Genomic DNA, 19392 nt, shown 5'->3' on the forward strand with positions numbered 1-19392 from the left:
TCTCTCTCTATGACACACACACACATAATTTTCTTTTTCTTTTTTTTTACTTTTTGTTTAAATTTATTTTATTTATTTGAAGTTGTGACAGAGTGAGGGAGAGACAGAGAGAGAAAGAGATCTTCCATCTGTTGGTTCACTCCCCAAATGGCAACAGCCAGGGCTGGGCCAGACCAAAGCCAGGAGTCAGGAATCCCCTCTGGGTCTCCAACATAGATAACAGGAGCCCAATCACTTAGATTATCATCTCTTGCTTTCCCAGGCACATAAGCAGGGAGCATGATAAGAAGTTGAGCAGGAAGAACTCAAACAAGTACTGAGATATGGGATGCTGACCTAATAGGTAGCTTAACTCACTGTGTCACAACACCAGCTCCACACACAAGTTTCTGATGGAATTAACTATCCCATTCCATGTGAGATCTCTGTATCTTACATAGTGTTCATGTTATACAATATTGTTTATTTTTGTCGAGACTACAGAGTAAGAGGTAGAACATATAGATGAAAAGCATTGGCTCTGGAGCCAGACTATACCCAGGTTTTATTTCTACTCCACCACTGCTGAGAGACCGGACACAAGTTACTTTTCTCTGTGTTTCACTTCTTCATCTGTAAAATGGGGTTAATAGGAGAATCTACTACTTTGAGTTATTAGAAGAGTTAAATGACTTAATTCATATAAAATGGCTTAGCACAGTATTTTACATAGAATAACTGATGTACATGTGCTCATTGTAGTACCCAGAGTTGAGACAGTGTTTGGGAGAGGGATTTCAGTAATGATTACTGGATAACTTCAATAGAATACAATCTTCATCATCTAGCCCTAATCATTTGTGCAGGTTTATTTCTACTTCTCATCTGCAAGGATCCTGTGTTGCCTTTTACCTCTGCCACCTCAACCTCAACTCCTTTGCGAATGCAGTTTTCCACAGCTGAAACTCCCTCTTGATTCTTGATTCTCCTCCCTCCCTTCCTTCTCTGGTAATTCTCAAATCTGCCTACACAAAAAATATAGATTTTAACACATCACTGTCTATACATTCTGACTGAATCGATCTAGGTAGGGCCCTGGGAACCTCCAGTTTAAGCATCTCACCAGGATATCTTAATGTACAGCTAGGTATATTCAAAATGGCTTGAATAGAGCAGACAATCAACAAATGACTGACATAAGGAATTACTCCACTACTTCCTAGCCCATTATGTCCACAGCTAAGGAATTGTTAAGACTCTCCTGAGTATTTCCTGATGCCTCCAGAACAGATACAATAATATGCCAGTTGGAGCCAGAGCTGTATCACAGCAGGTTAAGCCATCACCTGTGACACCAGCATCCCATATGAGCACAGGCTCAAGTCTACTTTTGTTCCGGCTCTTTGCTACTGCACCTTGGAAAGCAACAGAAGATGGTCCAAGTACTTGGTCCCCTGCTACTCATGTGGGAGACTCAGATGGAGTTCCAAACTCCTGACTTCAGCCTGGCCCAGCCTTAGCTGCTCCAGCCATTTGGGGATTGGACTACTGAGTGGAAGATTTCTCTGTCTCTCTCTCTCTCTCTCTCTCTCTCTCTCTCTCTTTCTCTCTCTCTCTCCCCCTTTCAGTCTCAGTAATTCTGCCTTTAAAAAAATTTCCTAGTACCAAAAACTGATCCTTCCACTCTGAAAATGCCCTTTTTCTTGGATACAGCCTGAATGAGTTTTTCATCAGCACAGGACAGATTAGTTTTCTCAGGCAATGCACTACGACAGATACTTAGACAAAGTTCTTTCCTATATTTAAAAAGCTGACCTCATCTGTAAGTGTTAAACTTCTTGAGGCCATTTATGATAAATGCATAAACATTAAGTCAGCAGATAAAACAATCTGTTCTTTGATATCGGTGCCTTTCGTCTGAATCAGATTAAGAGCTTTCACTAGCGTCCCTAGAATACTGCCTCTACTCCCAACCTAAACCCAGAGAGAATGTTAGGAAAAAAAATTGGCCCATATATAAGAAACTTGGGGATGGTATTTGGCATAGAACTGAAGCCACCAGTGGACATGCCTGCATCCCATAGTGGACTGTCACGGTTCAAGTCCTGGCTCTGCTCCGGGTTCCAGGCTCTACAATGCATGCCCTGGGAGAGAGCTGGTGATGTGTCAAATACTAAGGTTCCTGCCACCCATGTGAGATTAAGTTTTCTGGCTTTGTCATGACCCAGCCCTGGCTTTTGCAAGTACCTGGGGAGTGAAACAAGATGGGAGATTGCTTTCTCTGTGTCTGTCTCTGTCTCTCTGTCTTTTAATAAAATGAAAATAAGTAATTTTATAAAGAAATATTGTATTGGTTATGGCGTGCTGATTCAGACTTCGCTGCGGGTGTTGCTTGACATGTGGTATATAGGCCATGTTGCCTTTCTAATCCATGCTGCATCCTGAATTCTGAAATAGATTTGACACAAGGGCTTTGGAGAAAGGATTAGTCCTCTATAATGGGGAACAGGTGTGGGGAAAAAGGGTACTACTCCAGGGTGATAGAGCATAGTTACTTTCCTTTTCTCTCCAGGGAGAGAGTCTCCAAGCACTTGTCGCTGGCTCACTGGTATCTCTTGCCACAACATGCCTCTGTAATCTGTGCTCTGCTACTGCTGCTGCCAGTCTGCCTTTTAAGCTGAAACAGCTCTCTGTTCCTCTCCAGTGCTGGGCTTTGGGATGGACCCTGACCTTCAGATGGATATCATCACTGAGCTCGACCTTGTGAACACCACCCTTGGAGTCACCCAGGTGTCTGGACTGCACAACACCAGCAAGGCATTTTTATTTCAAGGTAAAGGCACCTCCTCCTTTGCATAGGGTGAAGGTTGGTGGGGAAGGGGCGGTGATCCGTCTGGGAAAGCGCTCTTCTGGTGAGTGTGGGGATCGCCTTTACTGTTTCTCTCGGTTTACTACTGTCCTGCAGAGTGCCTAATAGAAAAAGGCATCCTAAGAAGAGGAGGGAGGCACAAGAGGTCCAGTGAAAAGATGTTTAATGTGGAAGAGAAATACTTCTTTGGGGATTTTGGTGAAGATCTAAAATGGAATGAATCTGCAAATCCTTTGAAAGCCATTGCGCAGCCATATTATTTTATGGGATATTCCTCTAGCTATCAATTTTTACCTATAGCTATGGTTACAAATATGTCTGTCACCTATTTGGGAGGCCAAGAACACAGAGCTCAGATGATGCTTCCGGGCTGCCTTCTCTTTTCAGAGTAGCTTACTTGGTTCTGACTGCTATAAACTTAATACTGATTCATGAACCCATTCCACAAGCATTTACAAAGGCAGTATAGTGTGGTTCTTAAAAGCATGGGGTCTGGAGCCTTACCTTCTGGGATCAGCTTCCAGCCCTGATTCTTACTGACTTTGAGGCTCTGGAGAATTAGGAGCTTGATTGTGCCTCAGTGGCCTCATCTAAAATAATGGATCCTTATAACAGCTCCCTCATGGAGGATTAAAGGAGCTCATATATTAAAGTGATTAAAAACAGCATGGCCCTGCAGCCAAGACGTGGGTTAAGAAGCCTACAATTCCTATCAGAGTGACGAGCTTTGATTCCCAGATTCAGCTTCCAATTCCAGCTTCCTGCTAAGGTGTACCCTGCGAGACAGTGAGATAGCTCAACTGATTGGGTTCCGGTCACCTATTTTGGAGACTCATATTGAGTTCCTAGCTCCTGACTTCAGCCTGGCCCAACTCTGGGCTGTTGTGGGCATTTGGGAAGTGAACCAATAGACAGGAGATTTTTTTTTTTTTTATTTCTGTCTCTCTGACTTTCAAATAAGCTTAATTAATTAATTTTTTAAAAAACATTTACTTGATGAAGCTCTGAGAAAATTTTTAAGTGAAAATAAGGAACTAAAACAAAGGAAAATAATATTCAAGAAACAGTGATTTCCACAAATACATAACAGTACACATGAATACATTAAACAGCCCAATCAAAACAAAAAATCCAGATTGTCAGACTAAATAAACAGGACCTAACTATATGCTATTTATATGCAATACAAATGTTCATCTTTTTAAAAAAATGTTTTATTACTTTTTTATTGACAAATTAAAAATTGCACCTATTTATGGTGTACAGCATGATGTCTTGAAATATGTAGATTGTGGAATGCCTAAAGCAAGCTAAATAATACACATCAGGGGCCGGTGCTGTGGTGTAGCAGGTAAAGCTGCTGCCTGCAGTGCCGGCATCCCATATGCGCACCAGTTCAAGTTCCAGCTGTTCTACTTCCGATCTAGCTCTCTGTGTGGCAGAGAAAACAGTGGAAGATGGCCCAAGTGCTTGGGCCCCTGCACCTGCAAGGGAGACCTGGAGGAAGCTCAAGGCTCCTGGCTTTAGATCGGCATACATTGTGGCCAACTGGAGAGTGAGCCAGTAGATGAAAGACCTCTCTCCCTCTTTTGCTCTCTCTCTGACTCTCCTTCTCTCTCTTTATAATGCTTTCAAATAAATAAATACATCATTTTTTTAAAAAAGTAATATTTGGAAAATTTCTAGAAATTCTATTAACCATTAGAGCTCTGCTCTATCTTTCCTCATTCTCCTCTACATCACTCCTCAACCTACCATAGTTACCTTCTAAAAGCTAAAAACAATTTCCATGGCTCCTCTTCCTCCAGGGAGCATCCTAGGCCTCCATTGGGTCATCTACCATCTTCCCATCTGGTTTCTCTGTGCGTTAGTTCATATTGAGGCTAACATTATGGATTCAAAACTCCACACAATGCAAACTACATCCCTGACTCCAAAGTGTGCTTCTCTGAAGCAGGGGGCTCTTTCATCACTACTGCACGCACCAGAACTCAGAGCTGCCTAGTGCACATTTCTATTAGAAATTCTAAGAAATCACAGCCTTTAGGCCCGAGATTCTCAGCCTTTTAATTACCAGAGGTACCTTGTATCATTTCTTTTTAAGTTTCTCTTGGGTAGTGTTCTCAATAATTTATTCATGTTACTACTTTATGAAACTCTGAACATATGAAGCTACCAGTTGTAGCTGCTGAGAAAATTAGTGCTACTTTGCTAAATTGCCATGAATTCTATTAAAGGGCAAAAAACATACCAGTGTTTTAGTTAGCATGTGTATCAACATCTTGGTAAAACTCAGTAACTTTCTTGAAATATCTTTTAAAACCTAAATGTTCAAGTGAATTAGAATGAATAAAAATGACATCTAGTAAGAAGACAATTTTATAATATGTACCAAGGACCTTGAAATGCCAGTCCTGACTACTAATTCTATTCTGAAGACTATCTTAAGGAAATACAAAGTATAAAAATGTGCCTTATATACAAAAACATGTTATTGAAAAGTAATTTGCAATACCAATAGCTAAAAGTGGGAAACAGCTTTGATATCTATCCAACAACCAGAAAATGGTTGTTAAAAAAAGTTATGCAAGGAGCCAGTGCTATAGTGCAGCAAGTAGAGCTTTCACCTGTGATGCCAGCATCCCATGTGGGTGCCAGTTCAAGTCCTGGATACTCCACTTCTAATCCAGCTCCCTACTAATGCACCTAGGAAAACAGAGGAGAATAGTCCAAGTGCTTGGGCTACTGTACCCATGTGGAGACCTGAAAGAAGTTCCTGGCTTCGGGCTTTGGACCAGTCCAGCTCCAGCCATTGCAGTCATTCGGGGAATGAACCAGCAGATGGAAGATATCTTTTTCTCTCTATTTCTCTGTAACTCTGCCTTTCAAATAAATTAATTAATTTTTAAAGAGTTACGTAAAAGCCAAACAATGGAGAATTATAAAGTTCATTAAATGAGGTTTATACAGAATTCCAAAAAGCATAGCAATACATTCAAGTGATAAAAATCAGTCACCAAGGATGTGGGGAAAAAGGTATCCTAATTCACTTTTGCTGGGAATGCAAACTGGTAAAACCACTATGGAAGACAGTTTGGAGATACCCCAGAAATCTGAATCTACTCCTACCATACAACTCAGCCATCACACTCCTTGGAATTTACTCAAAGGAAATGAAATCAGCAAATAAAAGAACCATCTGCACCTCTATGTTTACTGCAGCTCAATTCACAACAGCTAAGACATGGAATTAACCTAAATGCCCATCAACAGAAGACTGGATAAAGAAAATATGGGACATGTACTCTATGGAATACTACACATCAGTTGAAAAAATGAAATCCGGTCATTTGCAACTAAATGGATGAATCTGGAAAACATCATACTAAGTAAATAAGTCAGTCTCAAAGGGACAAATACCATATGTTCTCTCTGATCTGTGAGAACTAACAGGGTGCCTAAAAGGTAACTTGTAGAACTGAAACTGACATAACAAGAAGCAATTACTTGAACGGCCCTGTCAAAGAATGGTTTATTATTTTCTTTTCTTTTTTTATTCTTTTTTTCTACTTAATACCATTGGTTGAACTCTTTTCTTAACACAGGATGAATCATAGGTGTATTAAGTCAATTGAAAATGGGTCCTAGTTAAAAATAAGGATAGTAATGAGAAAGAGAGGAGCTGTACAGATCGGCACACATTCCCACAGACTTACCCATAAGGGTGAAGCTAAAACTTGCCATGGGATTCCAAATCCCATTAAGCTGAGTGGCACTAATCCCATCTTATGTGATAAAGTTATCATATTAAGTGTGGAATTGATCATGTAGATAAGACTAAAAGTCAAAGGAATCACATAAATAAGACCAAGTGTCTGAAAATAACGATAGAATTACAAAGGAGAGAAAGTTCCAACATGGGAAGCAGTCCACACAGCAGACTCATAGAATGACAAACACCCTAAATAGCACTCTGATCTCAGAATCAGCCCCTAAGGCATTCAGATCTGGCTAAAAATCCCATGAGATCATTTCAGGCATGGAAAGCCAAGACACTGTGGTAAAAACTATTCTGCATAAAATTTCTCTGTGAGTGAGACCCCAGTGGAAAGAAGGGGCCATCAAAGAAGGATGCACTTTTCTCTGAAGGCAGGAGAGAACTTCTACTTTGCATATGGCCCTCTCTAAGCACTGATGGAGTTTGTGGACTCAAAAGGCTTCCATTGCTTTGGCAACTCATGTCAAGAGCCTCAGTGGTGGTCACTGACATCAAAAATAAGTGTTGTAATTGTTAAATAAACAACAGAATTCACTGTGCACTTACTCCCCATGTTGGACCTCTGTCCTTATGAGGTGTACTACGAGAATTAATGTTAAAACTTGGCTTCAAACTGAACTTTATAATTTGTGTGTCTGTGTGGGTGCAAACAGTTGAAATCTCTACTTAGTATAGAGTTGGTATTCTGTATATAAAGCCAGCTAAAAAGGAATCTTAATGAAAAATGGAATGGGAGAGGGAGTAAGAGGTGACATGGGAGTGGAGGTGGGAGGGTGGGAATGGGAAACACTATATTCCTAAAAGCTGTACATATGAAATTTATATTCCTTATATAAAAACATTCTTAAAAAAAATCAGTAACCAAAGTAGTATATACAATTGTACAGTATGATTTCTTCTGTACACACAAAAAAATTAAAAGACAAATGAAATTTGTGAAAATTTCAATGATGAATGTTTCCATGTGGTGGGATTATAGATGAATTTTCTATTTATTTTTATTTGTATTTATTTTATTTGTATTTATTTCTATTTACTTTTATCTGTATTTTCAAAGGTTATACAATAAACACCATGCTTTTATAATTAAAATAGTTCATCAAGAGGTTAAAACATATTTCATTTGAAGGATCCATCAAACAACAGCTTCCAAGAGATCAGTCTAGGGAACTCAAAATGATGACAATAAAAATCTCAGATTTTTACACAAATCATTAACAGTACTTCAATTTCCTTCTCTGTTGATTGTTATATAGAATTTCACAATTAGAAAAAATAATCTGTGCCAACTATCTTTCCTCCATGGTATCCAACAAAAATTCTACATCCAGGCACTTGAGCTGTTGGTATTGCCAGACATCATATCCCAAAGCTTTCTCACAACAGAAACAAGAAGGTTCGTCTCTTTAGAACAATTCCAGGTTCACCCTCCAGAGCAATGGGCTTGCTATGACAACCATGAAAAGAAGAAATATTCCAAGGTTTCCTTTGAAAGAGTTCAACAAATATTTGGGCTGGGATGGCCAGACCAACTCTCTCCACTTCCACTGTTGTATTAAATGACATGCTATTGTTGACAAAAGACTACTATGCTTTGAAAACACACTGACATCTGTATGCTGCTTTCAGTAAACAAATGATCTTGAGAGGGATCCATAAGGTGCCACACTTTTTACCAGATCTCTCCTTTTCTGTAGAACACCACATGTTTTGATGAAAAGACTAGAGATAGGGCTGGTATTGTGGCATGGTGTAAAGCTGCCACCTGCAATGCTGGCATCCCTTATGGGCACTGGTTCCCATCCCAGCTTTTCTACTTCCAATCCAGCTCCCTGCTGGTGGCCTGGGAAAAGTACTGGAAAACGGTCCAAATATTTGGGTCTCTGTCACCCACATAGGAGACTCCGGTGAAGCTTCTGGCTCTTGGCTTTGGCCTGTCCCAGCCCTAGCCATTGCGGTCATCTAGGGAGTGGGCCAGTGTCTGGAAGATCTCTCTCTTCCTCTCCCTCTGTTAACTCTGACTTTCAAAACAAATATTTAAAAAAGAAAAGACAAGACTGCAGGCTTTGTAGTCAAAATTATATCTCACCTCTGCCCCTCACCAGCACTGTGACCCTGGTAAATTAATTTCCCTAAACCTAAGTTTCCTGCATTGTCATCATAAAAGTCTTAACAATAGGTCCTGTAAGAGAATCTGATCAAAATCTCAGAGAGACAAAACCCAAAACTGGGCCATTAACTTGACCCTTCAGAATGCAGGAACCTAACCACAGGGAGCTTTGGAGCTGTGATCTGACACATTAACTCCACCGAGTCGTTTGACTCTGGACAAATGACTTAATCCCTACAAACACAAGATCCTCCTATCCAGAATGCGAGAAGAGCAGTTAGGATTAATGTGAGGATGGTTAATAAAAATAGCTCATGTTCAAAGTCTGCCACATTGAAATGATTAAAACATCATGGCTCGTTCTATCACATAACTAAATTCTACCTTAACTTCCGGTACTTCATTTCACCAATGTCAATCAGTTGGGTCCTGAAAAACAGGGGCAAAAAACAAATTCCGAAGCACAGAGGCCCACCCTGACCCTTGGTAAATACTTACGTCGGCAGACCTTACAGCACTGGCCAGTGATATGCACGGGCAGGGAGTCTGGGGAGCAGTTGAGTGGGGGACAGAACATCCTTCGGCATTCCACAGCACCACTCTGAGGGAGGAAATATGGAGAGAAAGTTCTCAGCAGTGTCCTGTGAAAGCTGCTATTGTGGAGAAGGTTCACATCTCCACCCAGAAACCTCACTGGGGAAACAGAAGCAGTGTGAGTTATTCCAAGCTTGTTCCAGGACCACAAATCAAGTATTTTCTCCCACCCAAATGAACCCGTGCCACCTCAATTACTTTTCTGATATACATCGCTGGCTTCATCCCACCTGCCCATGTGGGCTAAGTAGATTAGGCAGAAAATAAAAAGCCTATTTTTACAGAGAACATAAATAACACCTTTTGCAGACCCTGTCAATCATTGTTGAGGCTCTAACAATCCATTTTGTATTTTCCTGGACAAACAATGGCATTTTTTCAGATATTTATCAAGTAATTTCAACTGGACGGGGTTTACATACTAATTTTTTAGAGGGACTCACGTAGTTCTCTGAAAAAGATGAGGGCATATACAAATGATGAATACCCTGAAAGGTTGCAGGGGAGGGCGCCAGCAGAGTAAGAAGGGACATTTTGCAGTTCTCTGATGGATGCCTGGCAAAACATAAAGGAAGCACCTAGAGACTAATCAATTCCCTCCTGAAATTTATTCTAGCAGAGAAAAGCTGTGGATAAATCTAACTACTAGGTTGTTTGAAAACCAAAGCAGTTTCTTTCTTTCTATATACCCCAAACTCCCAATTCCAAACAATAAATTCCCTAATAACAATATTGGAGCAGAATTATGTGCTGTCAGGGGAAAGCAGATTTTAATTTCCAAGTATTTATGTAAGAAATGACACTTTTCCAGCAATGCTTTACGTTTGTTCAGATTGCTAGTGGTGCTAAGTAAAACAATAATACTTCTGAGAGTTACCACCCTACATTAAAGAAGCAGCTTGCTCTGTAATTAGTGATCCCATCTCCCTAGAACTGCTTTTATCTTGTTTGTTTACAAAGACACTTACTCTGCATGTGCAGTTCCTGCAGTGATCACCGTCCACCCAAGAGTCCTGGTCTCGATAGAGCAGTCCACTCACTTGGCAGGTCTTCTCACAATGACAGTTTTCCAATTGACTAAGTCTTGTCTCTGCATAATTCAGCTGCAAACAAGAGTTAATGGAATTCAATTGCATTTGTCCTAATAAGGCAACAAGAAAAATATTCAAGCAGGAAGAGAAGAAAAAGAAAGCAGAGTATTTCACTGATTTTTATTACGATCTATATATTGGGGTGTGTGTGTGTGTGTGTGTGGTTTTTTACACAAGGTAAAATCACTCTAAATTAAAGACATAATGGTTCTCATGGTCTAATGAACACCAAATGAGACATTAAACTATCTCAAGAGCCTCATGGGTGTTCAGAAACACCTATGCTTTAGGAGCACAGGAACTCCAACGTGCTCACATTTATTTCCCATGATCGTTTCCCTGTTCTTCAAACACTAACTAGAATTTCAATGTTCAAAAGTTAGAAAATCGGGGCTGGTACTGTGGTGTAATGGGTTAAAATTCTACTTGCAGCACCAAGCAGCATCCCATATAGGTGCTAGTTTTACTCCCTGAGCCAGCTCTCTGCTAATGTGCCAAAGAAAGCAGCAGAAGATATCCAGAGCCCTTAACTCCTGCACTCATGTGGGAGACCCAGAAGGAACTCTTGGCTCCTGGCTTTGGTTTGGCCCAGGCCTAGACATCTCGGCCATTTGGGGAGCAAACCAGAAGACAGAAGATATCTCTTTCTCTCTCTCCCCTTCTCTTTCTATATAACTCTGCCATTCAAATAAATAACTACATTTTTAAAAAGAAAAAAAACCTCACATATATTAAAAAAAAGTTAGGAAATCATTGGTTCTTTTGGGGACCTATGGATAGCAAAAAAAAAAAGAGAGAGAGAGAGAGAGAGAGAGAGAGAGACTTGGAGTGTCTACTTTGTCCAGATCAGAAAGACCCCAGAAGACTCCATGTGTTCACACTGGTGTGCAGAGAAAGTTCAGAAGAGGTAACCAAACTCCCAGGTGAGATTAGGTTTTCATAAAATAATGTTTTTTTTTTTTTGAGGCCACTCGATTGCTACCATTAATCATAGTCTTAGAATCTCCAATTTGAAGGAAATTACAAAGCTTCATTGTCCTCACAAAAAACTCAGCCCTCTGTCTGCACATCTCCAGTGGAGGGATGCTTATTAACTTCCAAGGATAGTCACATCTGTGTTGGTTATCTATGGATGTTTGAAATGTGTTTCTTGGCTTGAGCCAGGAAATCTCTTCCCCTTTTTACTCCTAGATTTACTTTTGTAATGTAAACCATCCTAAACAACATCAGTATTCACACATTTGAGGTTTGTGTTGTCCACTTTTGATGACACTAGACACAACCAGGTTCCCATAATAGCGCCTCATGAGATGATTCCAACTCTCTCTCCTGATCACTTTTCATATATTCACCTTCAGTTTGCTCTTAAAAATATGGTGGACAAAAAAAAAAGTCTAGGGGCCAGTGCTGTGGCATAGTAGGCTAAGCCTCTGCCTGCAGTACCAGTATCCCATATGGGTGCTGTCTCCTGTCCTGACTACTCCCCTTCCCATCCAGCACTCTGCTTATTGCCTGGGAAAGCAGAAGAAGATATGGCCCAGGTACTTGGGTCCCTGCACCCATGTGAGAGATCCAGAGAAAGCTCCTCTTTCCAGGCTTCAGATAGGCCCAGCTCCGGCCAGTGCAGCCATTTGGCAAATGAACCAGCAGATGGGAGACCTCTCATCTCTCCCTCTCTTTCTATAACTCTGCCTCTCAAATAACGAAATAAATCTTGAAAAAATAAAAAAGCCTAAACACAGTGCTTTCGAATGATCTATTGTCATATCCATAATAAAGAGTAATTCACCAGGTCATTTCCTAAAGGTTCATCCAATAGTTTCTCATTGCTTTCTCAATCATATTTATGCCTCCATGTCTTCCCCATGTGAGGATCAATTCAATCTTTAATCCAACTAAGACAATTCCAAGCCAATATTTTTGGAATAATGGTTCAAGCTGGGGAATGATGACTGCTGTCATCATTTCACACACACTTGTCTGAACTACTCATAACAGAGCCATCCTCTGGAAATCATATCCACAATATTCTATCCTTTACTTTTTCATTTGTTCCATCTTCTTCCCCCAAGACTTTATATATATAAAGTATCTCCTATCTGCCCTCTCTGAGCATAGCAAAGAGAAGAATCATAGACAAACAGGATCCTAGAAAAAGCACACGAAGCATGATCAACCCCCAAAGAACTAGGAGTTTACTCTGGCTAAATATAAGCTTCTGTAACTCCTTCTTATCTGTATGATCTTCTGAAAATTCATATTTTATTTTAAACTGCAGCCTAATCATAGAGTCTCTAGAATCTATCAGGAGTTCTTGGGAATCACTTAAGAAACAGATTAAAATCACTCCAAGAAGCCGGCGCCGTGGCTCAACAGGCTAATCCTCCGCCTTGCGGCGCCGGCACACCGGGTTCTAGTCCCGGTCGGGGCACCGATCCTGTCCCGGTTGCCCCTCTTCCAGGCCAGCTCTCTGCTGTGGCTAGGGAGTGCAGTGGAGGATGGCCCAAGTCCTTGGGTCCTGCACCCCATGGGAGACCAGGAGAAGCACCTGGCTCCTGCCATCGGATCAGCGCGGTGCGCCGGCCGCAGCGCGCTACCGCGGCGGCCATTGGAGGGTGAACCAACGGCAAAAGGAAGACCTTTCTCTCTGTCTCTCTCTCTCACTGTCCACTCTGCCTGTCAAAAAATTAAAAAAAAAAAAAAAAAAAAAATCACTCCAAGAGTGTGGTGAGGTCAAGTGGCCAAAGCATACAAGAGAGCATTTCAAAAAGTTCATTAACTTGAATTAAAATGTGATTTCATTTTGGTGCATAAAATATGAAACTTGTGCATGGTTATTTTTCACAATTTATACCTTCCATGAACTTTCTGAAGACCCCCGTATGGGTCAAAAAAACAACTTAACATTTACAATCTTTACTTCAATTTTTTCTCTTAGTTTCTATAATGCAGGATTGATGTATGACTTTGACTTAAAACTAGTTGAACTAGATCTACATCCCTTCTAAAAGTGTCCTAAAACAGGTTATCTGTGACAGGAAGTGTGCCTGCCTGTAAAAACTTGGACCCCTCGTTGTATCTGAATCAGTCTAAGAAGGGAACTTTTTAAAAACTAAATGATCCAAAAGGCAATTCTGCATCTATCCAAGTTTCCTAGAAATCCAGGAGTTTGCCTTAAGGTAATTTTGGCAATTTCCAGTTCTGACCCAACAAAGTTGAGCTAAGCTCACCCACAAAACTCAATTCAAAGGAAAACATACGTTTTAATATGATGGAAGCTATTTTCAGGGAAGGTTTTGTTTCCCTTTTGAACTTTGCTTCTGTTTTTAATATATTTAGCTTTTTCTAACAACACTGAAAATCCCTAATCTCTACAATAATAAGAGTATATCTGACATATACAAAGGCAAAAGGATATTAAGGCAAAAAGCTAATTTTTCAAAGGCACTTAATATGTAATCTTGCCTTCTCCTTCCCCCCTGCTAGATCTTGTAACAATAAAAGGGAACAAACAACTCTGAATCAAAAAAGTGAATTACATTTTCTGTCATTGGTATTAGCATGCTGAGTTTATACAAATTCACTTTCAAAAACTATTTCTACACTGCCTTCCATTTTCTCCAAGAATGCCTGCAGATCCAAAATAAATATGGTATCAAATCTGCAGCAGTAGTCTGTCTTACCTTTGTTCATGAATTTATCTTAGCAGCCATGGACTTAATCATTCATTCTTTATGCATTGAAGATAGACAGCAGAAGCCTTTTTTACAGTAAGTGGTCAATGAATAGATCTGAGTACATTAGTTGTACAGTAGTTTTTTTATATTTCTTTGAAATACTATTTATTTGACATTTGCTATATGAAAGGGAACAAAGAAATCTTCCATTTTGTTAAACTTTCAAGCTTAATTAAAAAATCATTACTGAGTTCATGGAGACAATGAAAGACTCAAAATTAAATACGTTGCAAGTTTTAATGCCAATCCTAGTGCTGCTTGATATGCTTATGAAGAACCTGAGCCTGGATCAAGGCCCAGCTATTTTACACTAGGCCTCCATCTTGTAACTTGGGCCTGACTGGGCCCCGAACCCTAAGCCAAAAGCTCCTGAAAAAAAAGAAAAATGAGCTCCCCTTGCGATAAGCTCCCCTAGCAATAGCCAATCAACAGATAGCAGAGAAATATCTAAAGTTCCAGGAGTCTTTTCAGGCAGTTAAGGTGATTGACAACATCCCGAAACCCTGCAGTTTGGCACGTACACCCTAGTGGCTCAGATGCTATACTTTAGCCAATCATTTTAAAAAGCATCAACCCCAAAAGCCATCCAACCACCTTTACTAGGTCCATTCCCGCAGCCGGATGCACTAATCGATTTTAAGAGAGGTTCTTTAAATTTCCCGTGGAATGAGATGATTTGCTGAATGGTGCTATAATGTATGGAATGTCTCTGAAAACCCTATATCAACCCCGTAAAGGAAACAGGAGGGGTCCTCGTCAGAAACCCACTGCAACAGTTTGGAGGCGTGGACTCTAGCTGGGGCTAGAACAATAAACCTCTTTGCTTTTTCATCACCAAGTCTTTCGTTGGGTTCATTGAGTCCAATACGAGTTCGGTCTAACACTTACATAGATCTGTCAACAATTTAAACAAAAGTAATCAAGAAATACCTAGCCTCTAGTATCTCTTCCTCCTGAGCTTGAAGGCAGAATAATAGTACAGCAAAGACAGGATTCAAGAGCAGGACAGAGCCCAACCCAGTCACAGTGCATTTGGCCTAGTAGATAGGAGGGTCACTCACTGTCAAAACTATCTAGAACTTCCAGAGTAAACCAGCAGAGTGGCTTATCACTCACTAAGGGAGGAGTTAGAGAACACACACTAAAAAAGGATATTACTTTAAGCAGTTGCCCAAAAAGGGATATTACTTTAGACTATTCTGTGCATGGAAAGAGTGTAGTTTTGCCAAAATACAGAATTCCTCAAGAGGGATCATGACCTCTGTCTCCTGAATGTAAGTGCAAGATGTCCTATGATCTGTATCAAGCAATGCTGCAATCATTTATCAGAAAACCAACCCTAAAAGGAGACCCCTAGTCAGATCCTGAGATGATCTGGTAGATGCATTTGTTTGTTATAACCTGACTTTGGCCACCAATTCCTGTCCATCAGACTTGGCCCCTTGTTTCCACTATGACTCAAATGTTCAGATTCTCTGTTGCCATCCAAGGCCTCTGAGAACCTCACTCTAGAACATGGTCCCAAAAGTAATCCATAGTCTCTTGCAGTCTTCGGCAGGCCTAGCCATTAGAGAAGGTGTACATTTTCATTGGGACCATCTTCCTCTGTGGTTGACTAGTTTTTCTCTAAGATTAGCAATATAAAAATAACTGATACCATTTAATGAATGTCCATTGTATGCCATGCACCAAACATCACTTGCCTGATCCCATGGAATTATTCCAAATAATACCAGGTATTATTGTCACCATTTTTCCATCTTATGAAGAAAGGGCAGCTGGATCAGTTCCAATGATTTGTTCAAGGCCACAATCATCCAAAGATGTGATATATGACAAAAATCCTCAGAATCAGATCGGTGTGACCCCAAAACCCATTCTCTATCTCCATCATAATCTACCTGTCTCTATGCCTATCTTAATCATATCTGCTAGATGACTGAAACAAAACCTCCAAATCTTAGCTCAAACTTCATCAGCTAAACTTTACCACAATTAGCTTATTTAACTAAAGGCAAAATCTGAGTCCAGATAGACTTGGTGCCATAGAATTTTTTTTTGCATCCAGGAACCAGATTTATTTCCCAGTATGCCACACATCTCCAGATTTCATCTTCAATCTGCCAAAAGGCTCAATGACAATTCTGCTTGCACCAAGATGACAGAATGGATAGCCCCAAGAAATTCATCATGTTGATCAACCAAAATGCTATATTCAATTATAAATAGTAATTTCTGAAAATCATAAAATAACAAAGTGACAACAGGGATCCCAGCAGGCAATTTGGCACCAAAGCTGACCTATATCTGTTAGTTTCTGATAAAGAATGGAGCCCCTGAGCTCACACCTTGCCAGCTACACAGGAAACAAGTAGATAGAGTTAGAGACCAAAGTCTACCCAAGATGAATTAAAGGAAATTCTCATATAAAGATGGGACCCTAAATGGTTGAACCCTCAATTTTGGCATTGACTTTCAACTTATAAAGTCACTTCACTGACTTACCTGTAACTGTCATTTTACAGGAGTTTACAGTTGTCCAAAAACTACAAATGTACTGACCTAGCTGATTCATACCAGAATCCTATGAGGTAAGCAGGACAGGTTGCATTTTCTACATTTTATGAACATGGGCCCAAGATTCTGATGGGTTGGCTTAGTCAAGTCCCTTACAAGATAGGAACAGGGCTCAAAGTAGAATTTTTTTTGAGTCAGAAGTTTATCTTATAAATGATAGTATGTATTCTTAAAAATGACAATACAGCAAACTGAAGAAATCTTTACTTAATATATACTAAATCGATCTTCTGTATATAAAGATAATTGAAAATGAATCTTGATGTGAATGAAATGGGAGAGGGAGCGGGAGATGGGAGGGTTGCGGGTGAGAGGGAAGTTATGGGGAGGGAAAAGCCATTGTAATCCACAAACTGTACTTTGGAAATTTACATCTACTAAATAAAAGTTAAAAAAACAAAAAACAAAAATGACAACACAGATAATCTAACTCTTATAATAAAGTAGTCATAATACATAGTGAAAACTATCCTAAATACTTATTATTTGATGGAATTCACAACACAATAATTCTTAAATAAGTCTTTCCTAAGAATTCACCTGGCATAGCCTTATGACTTGAGGACTCAGTCTGACCAGTCTGTGTGGTCTGAAAATCCTTAAGCAGATGGTGTAATACTCTGAGTGTCCTGCCAGAAACATATACATTGTCAACCCAGGACTCAAGGAACCCTCACTTATTTCCAAGGAAAACAAGCAGCTTTTAGCAAAAAGCTTGAGTTAAAAGGCTTTGATCTTGCCCTAGCTTTCCTCCTTGAAAAACTGCTACAAGCTCTATGTTCACACATTTCACTCCTATTAGGTAACAACGGAAATGGTAGCACAGCTCAGTGAAATGAACAAACAGGCATTCTTCCCTTCCTCTCCATTTGTTCATTCTCCTCTTGGTATCTCCATCCATCTGTTGGTTACAGCCACCTCCTTTTCTCTTTCAATCATTCTCTTATTATCTCTTTTGATTCTCTTCTGCAACCAAAAACTTTCTCAACCATGATTCAACTTTAAGTATTTAAGTACCTGAGTCCAAGTCCCAGTTCTGCCATTCACTACGCAAAAGTTATATAATCTTCCTGGCCTCAATCTCAGCATTTGCAAAGTAGGTAATTAAATGAAACTTAATCCATAGGATTGTTCTAAGGATTAGTCAATATAAAAAATGTTAAACTTTATAACTAATATACAGTAAATTCTAAGTGAATGTTACATAGCATGAGTGACTACACAGGTTATTCTATAAGAGTTGACAAACTAAAGCCCCTGGGCCAACTTGGGCCCACCGTTTATGTATGGCATCTGAATTAAGATTTTTTTTTTATATTTTTCAACAGTTGTATTTTAAGGATTATAATTAAATGAAATAGACCCATATATAATATGCTCAATTTTGCTTCTAAAACTGCAAGGGTTCAAAATTTACTAGCTGGCCATTTACAGGGGAAAAAATTGCCAACTCCTCTTCTAGATTATCATAGATTGCAAACTGCAGTAGAAATGGAAGTACTTAGTTGTCGAATTATAATTCTAGTCACAGTTTGGAAAGAACAGACACATAAATCTGCCAACGTGCCAGAGGGAAGGTTTAGAAGGTGGATTCAACCATTTTCTGCTTGCAATTGGCCATAATTAAATATCTTATGCAGCACAAATTTATATTTTATATAATAGTGTTCTGAGGATGGAGCTCACTATGGCTTATGGACAATATATAGCTAAAGGAGAAAAATGGCATCCCTTGCAATGAGAAAGAAAAGGGCATCCTCAAAGCTGCAGAAAGGAGACCTCAACTATCTGAGAATGAGTGGCATGTTTCTTGCTCTAAAAATTTGGTAGCATGCTAAAATAGAATTAACAGTATTGAGATCAAGCTGCTCCAGACAATATGAAGTGAAAGCTTCTATATGCCACAAGCTGGGAAAGCAAATAATTGCCAGCATTTCACATTTCCATTGCACTCTGAAATGAAAAGCTAAAGTGTCGGGTCTCCAGTCTCAGACTCAATCTTTCTCTTACAAAAAGGTTCCATCGCTGCTCCCTTCCAGACAAAAGGGGATTTGATTTGGTCAAAACCTGGTTTGAGACAGAAATAACTGTCTTCAGTGGCAGAAGCTATAGGCCCAAAGCACAGCCCTACCTCCTCAACACTTAGTTACACACCAATTTTTTTCCACATGCCATAACTGAAAGCAGGGAGCAGTCATAGCTGCAGGTGGAACAGGATTAATGTATCATTTTCCCTGTTATTAAAATTCTTCCTTTTGCAGACTCTACTGTCTCTTAGGCCCAACCTAATTCTTTCTTTGCCCTAGGCTGGAACTCATGCCCACGACTGACGACTGATTGGTATCATAACAACAGTGTTAGCCTCATTTTCTATTTTTTCAGTGCCTTTCTCCACAAGGCTCAAGGCTTTTCATTATGAATATACACTTTATGAATAAATATGAAAGCCATTAATTGTGTACATGTTTGGCTCTGCTACTCAGTCTGATCATTTCTGGGGTAGAAAGCATGTCTTGTTCACCATTGTCTCTTCATGCTTAACACAGTGCCCAGCAAAGAGCAGGTCCTCAAAAGAACCATATTAAGTGGATGATGGAGAAGAAGAAAATATGCAGAATAATAAAACCGAAGGTGTTGAAGGGCAAACCTAGTCTCCC

General features: G+C 39.8%; 1 protein-coding gene across 2 annotated transcripts in view; it reads right to left on the reverse strand.

Annotated features, from left to right (window-relative positions):
- NELL1 (neural EGFL like 1) overlaps window positions 1-19392 on the reverse strand; it is a 1044338-nt gene that overhangs the window by 756548 nt on the left and 268398 nt on the right. For both annotated transcript variants that reach the window (XM_062198070.1, XM_062198069.1), the window contains 2 exons: window positions 10299-10433; window positions 9235-9337 (listed from right to left, as the gene is read on the reverse strand). In XM_062198070.1, coding sequence (XP_062054054.1) covers window positions 9235-9337; window positions 10299-10433 — 238 coding nt within the window. The remainder of the gene's footprint in view (window positions 1-9234; window positions 9338-10298; window positions 10434-19392) is intronic.

This window comes from Lepus europaeus, chromosome 7 (assembly GCF_033115175.1).
Source record: "Lepus europaeus isolate LE1 chromosome 7, mLepTim1.pri, whole genome shotgun sequence".
Lineage (NCBI taxonomy): Eukaryota > Metazoa > Chordata > Mammalia > Lagomorpha > Leporidae > Lepus > Lepus europaeus.